The 8,946-nt window shown below is 35.6% G+C and overlaps 1 protein-coding gene across 1 annotated transcript in view; it reads left to right on the forward strand.

Annotated features, from left to right (window-relative positions):
• itfg1 (integrin alpha FG-GAP repeat containing 1) overlaps positions 1-8,936 on the forward strand; it is a 148,647-nt gene extending 139,711 nt beyond the window's left edge. Inside the window, exon 18 of the mRNA XM_020941358.2 lies at positions 7,601-8,936. Coding sequence (XP_020797017.2) covers positions 7,601-7,660 — 60 coding nt within the window. The 3' untranslated portion in view covers positions 7,661-8,936. The remainder of the gene's footprint in view (positions 1-7,600) is intronic.
• The last annotated feature ends 10 nt before the right edge of the window (positions 8,937-8,946 follow it).

The raw sequence follows: 8,946 nt of genomic DNA on the forward strand, positions 1-8,946 counted from the left end.
TGACATTAATATAAAGTATAGGGTCGACGATCAATTGACTAACTGTCATATTTTGATTATCACAAACGTTATCTGGAATATAAAGACTCTAAAACAAATGCTAAAGACCTTTTTATTAAATCAAATTGTCAAAAAAAATTACAATTTCAGATATTTATCAATACACTTTACTCATCAATATTCTCTTGTTAATCAACACCTTTAAACTTGAATTTGGTCAGAAATGTCTTTTGAAAATCTAAATTTACAATAAAATTATAAGTTTAGTCAACAAATCAAAAAAATAATCGCTGACTCATCAACCACTGAAACATTCGGTAGTTGCAGCACTAAAGAAGGCAATGGGCCTATTGTGTAACAGCATGTCCAAAAACAAATGTAATGCTTCCATTCATCATTATGACCAAATGCAAAATCACTAACCTATCTCTAAAATATTTCAGTGAGAACATTTTATTAGGTTATTTGTTTTCTAGACCTAGTATTGTCTATGGGCTTTGCTGTCTGTTGCTGGCACCCTCATCCAGCCATCTGTGATTCAAGGGTGTGTGCTTAATCGGAGCTTGTGACAGAGGAGCGGGATGGCGTGTGCGCATGGTTTCACAAAACACCTCTAATTGCGCTCTTTTTTAGGAGGAAACATGGCTGTGCTTCTGAACTGACAGTGTGTTTGAAAATACATGCAAAACTAACAAGCGTGTCTATCTCTGGAGGAACAGGTGACTGGATGTGGGAGATAAAAATAGAAGTATAGGAAATTAATTCCTGTACTATATAGTGGCTATTTGGAAATCATCGAATTTATTGAGTGAAATTACCCTGAGCAATAGCTGGGTTTCAGAAGACATCACAGCGTTCTATTTGCTTTTAATAGAGATGAGGTCAGGTAAGAGTTCTTGGATCCCGAGGTCACTTCCAGGAAGTTGTGTAGTTTGCATGTTCTCCTTGTCTGTAGTTTTCCAAGTACTCCGGATACCCCCATCAATCTAAAACTTGCAGAATAGCTCAAGGTTGAATGTCTGTTTCTTTTAAAGAGACATATTTTGTTAAATTGACTTTTATGATTTTACCAATGTTATAACAGTGTTCCCTTTTTATTAGCTCTCTCAGAGTGCTATTTGGATTGATTCATGCTGTTTGAGTAATCCTGTTTTGTTTTGCATTTGATGCTTGAGTGCTCAGAAAATCTTCCGCCCACATCTCTGAACTTAGTTGTGATTATTTGAAAAATAAGATTTGAGTCATACACATGGGGGTTCAAATTGTGCGGTACCCATTCTTCAAGAATAAAGACATGTAAATAAAATCAAGTGCTTGTAAAATATAAAATGCCACTGTGAATGATCTTATCACATAAAAGGCCAAACTTCTCTGCTCTGCAGTTTTGAACATTATTTTAATAAGCCATTTAAAATCAATATTGTGGTTTACAATAAATAAAGTGTAAACTAGTGATTTACTTACGCTATAGTTTAAAGGAATTGTATGTAGCCTGCACACTTACAGTTTTAAAAAGGATCACAACTGAATTTGGATTGCCAGTGCTTTCACCAGCAAATAGAGGGAACATATAAGTTTTGTTTCTCATTCTCAATGCATGGATACTGCAGAAAGTGCAGCAGCAGCAGAGGCTGCACTGGCACTGATAAATGATTGTCTGTAGATGCTGGGGTTTAGTTGGTGAGGATCTTATTAGAGAGAGGCTTTTTACCCCTCTGGATTTCAGCACTGAAACAGGCTTTCCAAATGAAACACTCCTGTGAGGCTCATTGTGATTGGATCATCTTCTATTAATTATAATATAATAAATAACATGGCCATTTTGTCCTATGTTTTTGTAATTACAATATTTATCTGTAAAAGCTAGATTTGATTTGAACATGTCCTCCTCATATCTGGGGACGCACCTCTTTATAAAATGTAAAATAAAAATCTTAGAATTCTTTTAATACTAAGGCCCACAAAAGCACAATACGTCTTGGACAAATGTGATTGAATGTTGAGCAGCAGAGCTTGTGCCTTGATACAATAATAATGATTCCTATGTGTCCAGACGGGGTAATGCGCTGTAACCTTCTCCCGTGTCTGTGATTTCCAGTGGCATATTTACCGCTGCCTGACACTCTCCTTATGGATGATCCTCCTGTTACGGCGGGGCAGGTGCGCGGGTCAGGGCGAGCACACTGATTGACATTTGGCATTTCTCTGTGTTTGCTCTGTGGCTGCCTCTGGTATTTGCTGCTGTAATAATAAAAAGTCAAGTGGAAGGCTGAGGCGTGGGGCAAGGACGTTCTCTGCCTGCCCAACAAGGCTAACAGGGCTTTAATGTCAACCACCCTCCAATGACGTGAGATAATGATAACGAATAATACGCTCTCATGTCCCTATTATGGTGTAAAATGGAAATGAGACAGACATGTGATTGACAGCAAAATAGTAATAGTTTGGATTTCATTTTCTGAAATGATACTCTTCAGAGAGAGATCTGCCCCAAAGGAAGTTCCCACCTGGATTCAGCCTAAGTCACTCACCATCATTAAAGCTTTAAGATGGACACAAATCAATGCTCCACTGGTTGATCATTATTTAGGCCTAAGGATGACAATTCGGCGCTATCCCCTGGACACTCAATTAGGCCAAGTTTTACCAGAAGCACAGTCATGTCCATCAGTTATCCAGGGAAACTAAAAACATTACAATCTGCCTCTAAAAATATGTTGCACAAGTAAAAAAAAAAAAAAAGAAAATTGTGTCAATCAGTCAATCAACATGCATTGAAGATAGTACATAGAGTTTTATGGTTTCTATTTCAACCAAAAGCAGTGGTGTTAGGTAATGAAGTACAAAAGTAAAAGTACAATACATGAGTACAAATTGTAGGTATCTGTACTACGCTTATGTACATTTTACAGATACTTTTTTATTTTTACTTCACTACATTTGATAGCAGATATCTGTACTTTGTACTTCACTACATTTTAAATCTGGACTGAAAAGTAAAAAGTACTTGAGACTTCTTGAAATTTGTTTATTAAAACTGGCTTTTATTCTTTAGTACATTTAGTTTGAGGTAATGTCCCAACTTTGAGCGACACAATACACAAAAACACAAAAACAGATAGAAAAAGTCAATTGAATCACTTAAAATCTGGAAATTCTTTTTCAAAATCACTGCAAAATACTTTATTTTTTACTCTTTAAGTATGTTTTTAAACAGATACTTTTACTTTTTGCCCTTGTATCTGAACTTTACTTAAGTAACAAAATTGAGTACTTCATTCACCACTGACCAAAAGACTAAAAGAGCTGTAGCGCTTAAGTAGTTAGTCAATTAATTGATCGTTGAAGTCTTAGTCCAAAAAACAAATTCTCTATTAGTCTAGTAATTATTTTATTAGGATTAGAGGGATATTATTATGAGGATTCATTTGGACAACACTGAGTGCGTTTTTAGTGTGACTTGACAGATTAATCTGCTTTTTCACTGACGATGCCGTGTACTAGTACTGCTCTGTATACATAGTAGTTTTTACATGAGACTAATCAATCCACAGGGAATGTCTTTAGTAATATATTTATAATGGATTTCAAAATAAGAATTAACTGTGAATTGTGGTGTATATGAACTATTGTCATATACTGAAATTCACCTGATTTAATGGTTCTATATTAGACTAAATTGACTCCTGAGAGCTTTAAGCCATGTTATGTTTTGTTTTATTAACATAGGCGTTCTTCAAAACTGACAATGCTCTGTGTAGTGGGAGTTTTCAAGTTAACGGCTCCTTTTACCTTTAGTTCAGTAAAGATTGGCAATTCCAGGGTTGAAATCATCCAAATGATTCTAGTGAAGGTGTATTGAGTTTAAAAATACAGTGGAGCACTCCTTGTATTACCACATGACCTCATAAGGTGGCACAGAGTGTTTTCAGTTTGAGAGAAGATCTCATCGTTAAATACGTGTGAATGAAACAAAACTCCAGGTATGTTTTTGATGAGGAAACATAAATCAGAAAATAGCCTAATATGAAGAGATCTTTCAGTGTGCTTTATACTTACTATATAAGCCGGTACACTAGTATAGATTTGGTCTATTTTGACTATTCACCCATTCAATGAATTGAATTTGTTGTGTAATGTATTGACACACACATTTGTTGGTTTACATGCGTAGCTATAGCTCTGAGGACCCAAAATGACAATATATGTATCCTGCTGAGTTCAAATTCACGTTTATCCTGGATGTCTTTGCGCCGTCTTTGAACACCTTGTATTGCTTGAAACAGTAACAATGCAACACGAGTTGGTACAACACAGAAACCCCATATCAACATGTTTGAAATCTACGGGGGGCCGAGTCTGGGGTGCCACTTCTCCTGCGAAAGCTCATACCATAACTGCGAGTTTTCACACAGCATCCGCCGCCTGTTTTTAGAAATATTAGCTCAGAAATCCCAAAAGAATGCACCAATCCACCAAGTCTGCATTCAAAACAGAAATTACAAAATGGTGTCTAAGACTATTAAACTACAACTGTGATGAGCATTATTTACTGCTAAAATCCTGTTACATCAAGTAGAGTTGGGCAATATAGCTTCTACTACAAAATAGTTTGTTTGTAAGATATGCAAAATTTGAATATTTCAATTACTGTATAAAAGTTGCAAAAACATGAGATTATTAAATTAAAAGAAATTTACCATGTAATCATGCATAATGCGATGATGTGTGTTTACTTTCCATTTCTACCGTTGTCACAATATCAAAAAATACAAATGGAAAGACTTAATAAAAATTTTCATACCACAATATTAATAAAAAGTAATTAAAAACTAATTTTCAAAAATAAATAATAGTATTTTAAAATTACTAGGTGATCTTATACTAGCACTGATTTAGACCAAGACCATATAAATCATTACAATAATAATGCGTTGGATTTATATTGCACCATTCAGGACACCCAGAGAGCTGTACAGTGCATTATTCATTCACTCCACACTACTAATTTTATAGCCAGAGCTGCCCTGGGGTAAACTGACAGAAGCAAGGCTGTGAGTCTGCACCATCAAACCACTACCATCACTCACACACTCCACTTTCATACTAGGCAGTGTTTATTTTATTTATTTATTTATTTGATTGGGACAGAGCATGTAAATGGGCAAACATGACACACAATATGAATGTAAACACACCGGATTGTAGCCTAAAGATCATTCCCATCTGTTGTCCCAAAGGGCCGGGGTCACAGGGGCTAAACTATAAACTATTGCACACTCCATTCTACGGATGGGCATTCGATGAAATTTTCTTAATCGATCGTCGGAAGAATTAACGATCGATTATCGATTAATCATTAACGTTTTTATATTAAAATGATCATCATTATTATTACTATCTGCACTACTAATCTGCATAAATAAATTAAATTTTACAACATATAAACCGTAACCACTCTAGAGCCACATCAATCCGTTTGACATTATAATGTGTTTAATTCAGTTTAGCGCAACTCTCACAGAAACGAAACTTAAAACCACATCACAAATTTGCATAAACTCAGCGAAGATAAAACTGCAGCTCTTGTGCGGTCAATTTCTGTGGGATTAACAGACATGACTCAGTGGAATACAGGTTAGTGTGACCAGATTTGCGTTTGTCAAAATCAGGACACCGTACGGGGGGTAGGAGGTGGGGACTCTTCATCGACATTGCGCGACTCTCACCTGGTAAAGCTTTTTCCCACTGGACACCGAAACATATGTTCCTGCTTTGTACACTGTGCACATGGACTCACACTTGTCCCAAACGCAATGGAAAGCATGGAATTTCTTGTACAAATCATCGTTAAATACACATTTGTGCTTCGGTACGTTGCAGACTGACCGAATGTTTCTGTTTGCTCGCTCCTTCTGATGCAGAGAGACACATGTACGGACCCCTGTTTGGTCACGCTACGCACAGCAACCTACATTTGGTTTTTCGATTAAAATTAATGTAATCGATGAAATTCTTAATGATCAATTATCGATTAATCGATTAATCATGCCCATCCCTACTCCATTCATTGCACAGTAGGGCTGGGCATCATTAAGAAGTTGCCAATACGATACATACTTCAATACATAGACTATGATATGATACATATCTCAATACAGTGCACTTTCGGTTCAATAGGATATATTTCAAATCGATTCGATAGGGTTCATTAAAAAAAAAAAAAAAGGTTAAATGATGGCTGTGATATAAAAAATCTTTGTTGAACCACTTCTTGTGCAAAGTTAATATAAAATACATACATTTTAATCATCAAAAACAGTGAAAACATCAAATGTGTAACATAAATGAGTTTCCTTCCACTAAACAAGCAAAAAAACTGTAGCACTGTAACAAAATAATTTAGTAAAATAAACAAAAAAATACCCTTCACAAAATAGTGATACACCAGCCCACAATATCGATACTGTATCAACACATTAAACGATATGATATATCAATATTTCGATATTTTTGCACAGCCCTATTGCACAGTTCCCATTATTCCACACTCCACTCATTGCACAGTTCCCATTATTGCACACTTCCAGTTATTGCACAGTTCCCATTATTGCACACTTCCAGTTATTGCACAGTTCCCATTATTGCACACTCCACTCATTGTATAGTTCTAGTAATTTTTTTATTTGAGCTTTAAAAGAGCTGTACATAGGGCATTCTCTCCATGGGGAAGACTATTATGTGAGTGAGGTGTCTTGCCTAAGGATACAACAACAGCAAAAATCTCCCGAGTGAGAATCTGAATTTCGGGTTGGTGGTGGAGTGCTCTGACTACTGAAGCACTGTCGCCCCAATTTATTTTGTTTTGATAGTAGTTTTAGTATTAGGATATTGTAGTGGAACATAGCAAAGTAAAAATACTTTAGTATACATTTTAGGTATCTGTCCTTTACAAGTTCATTTTAAAATGGATACTTTTTACTTTTACTTTACTACATTTGAGAGCAAGTGTTTTTACTCCACTACATTTTTGAACAGGGCTGAAAAGTAAAAGTATTTTTATTATTGTGTGAGACTTGCTGAAAAGGTTGAGGGGTTTATTTTTAACATGTTCGCAGTTTCAGAAAACAAAATGTACAAATAAAAACAGCTAGGAAAAAAGGATCAATTCAATGTTTCTTCTGAACAAAATACGGCACAAATCTTTATCAAAATCACTACATTTGAGGCGTTCTAATAGTTCAAAATCTGGGCTGTATAGAAAAACTGAGAAGCATTTTGTCTTTTCTTCTAATTTTTCTTATTAACTTATTAGCATGGCTTTGTTACATATTCAAAGGTTAATTTCCGAGAAGCACAGTAAATACATGCTTATTGTACCCTGGTTGCTCAAAATGTGTTAATTGCAATACAAAGTTCATCATATTACATTTTAGCACATTTCTCCCCTAAGAGTTTTTGTATCATTTTAACCAATTAGCTTTTGTTACACCAGCCAAGCCCACACTGTTCATTTGGTTTTTCCAAGTCTATTTTAGTCCATTGTTCTTCGTTCCACTAATTGTCTTTCCTAACAGTGTTTGTTTTTGTGTGTGTTCAGAAAGCAGACGACCGGGAGAAGAGACAAGAAGCTCACCGATTTCACTTCGACGCCATGTGAAGAGATAAAGGGACATTTTGGACACATGATTTCACGCATCACCGTTCGTATTCACATTCTAGATCACATTTCAGCAGCCGAAAAATTGAGTCTCATTTGCCCCTAAAACGTTTTCTTTTTGAATATTTTCTGTCCTCCAGTCAGATGTTAAAAATGTATGCTCCGTGTTATTTATTCATTCCTGTGTTAGAAGTACAGGGTGGCTACAAGGCTACGCAAAAAGGAGAAATCTTCAAGAGAATCCATCTTGGCCCCTGATGTATTCATTTTTACCATTACAGTATCTTTTAATCATACGACAGATTTTGCTAAAAGGGGCACTATGTAACTTTTCTGGTGGAGGGTTCGCCTCCTGCTGGTCTCCATGGTGATCCTACTGTTTTTAAATATATCCAACTAGCACTTCAATTCAATTACAGGTTTTAATGGCTAAAAAATTGCTTGGAAAACATGCTTTCTTACTGTGAATATGGTTGTTTCTTCACAAAACTGACCTGCAAAATGCCATATTGCATAACATTCGAGGCTAAGCAATAACATCACCATGGAGACAAATATATTTCTGCCCCTCTACCTGAAAAGTTACACAGTGTGTCTTTAAGCTACCAGGAAATGTGTTTAGTTTACTGTCTTTTCACTGTACAAACTGCACCTTTTCTACTTGTTACTTGAAATCCGCTTTGGTTTTGTCAATTTGTCCTTGTCAAAAACCCTTCCTTTTTATTTCCGAATGGGATTTTTTTTTTTTTTTTTTTTTTTTTTTTTTTTTACTTTGCTCACTGCCATGCAACTTGTTCAAAGTTAACGAAACGCAGATGCACAAAGTTGCTGAAAAATGTCAGGCTACCAATCTCACTTATAATGATTAATCACCTCTCAGTCATCGGGCTTTGATTCTGTCTGTTGGACTGCAGTGCATGATGGGAGTGCCAAATACTTTTGAGTTGCGTCTTTTAAACCTCCAATTTGTGAAACTACTGAAACAGTCTAAAAATGTTTGTTTGAAAGAGGCTGCTCCAAAATGTTTTTTTTATTTACATTTTATATTTATTTATGCTTTTCTAAAATAAACGCAGCTACATTTATTGCAGTTGTTTGTTCTGCAAGAAGGAGCCTGTGCTTTTCTAAGGGGTTTGCACTTTTTAAACTAATGATTAACTGTGGGTGTGTGTAATTTATTTTGTTCAATGAAGTTGATTTAAAGTGAATGTTAAAATTACTAAATGTCTCTGTGTTGTCGCTGTGAATAAAGGTTTCTCCAGATTAAACAAATGTACCTTTTGCTT

Source organism: Boleophthalmus pectinirostris, unplaced genomic scaffold (assembly GCF_026225935.1).
Source record: "Boleophthalmus pectinirostris isolate CB_2022bp ecotype Guang Dong unplaced genomic scaffold, ASM2622593v1 HiC_scaffold_19, whole genome shotgun sequence".
NCBI classification, from domain to species: domain Eukaryota; kingdom Metazoa; phylum Chordata; class Actinopteri; order Gobiiformes; family Gobiidae; genus Boleophthalmus; species Boleophthalmus pectinirostris.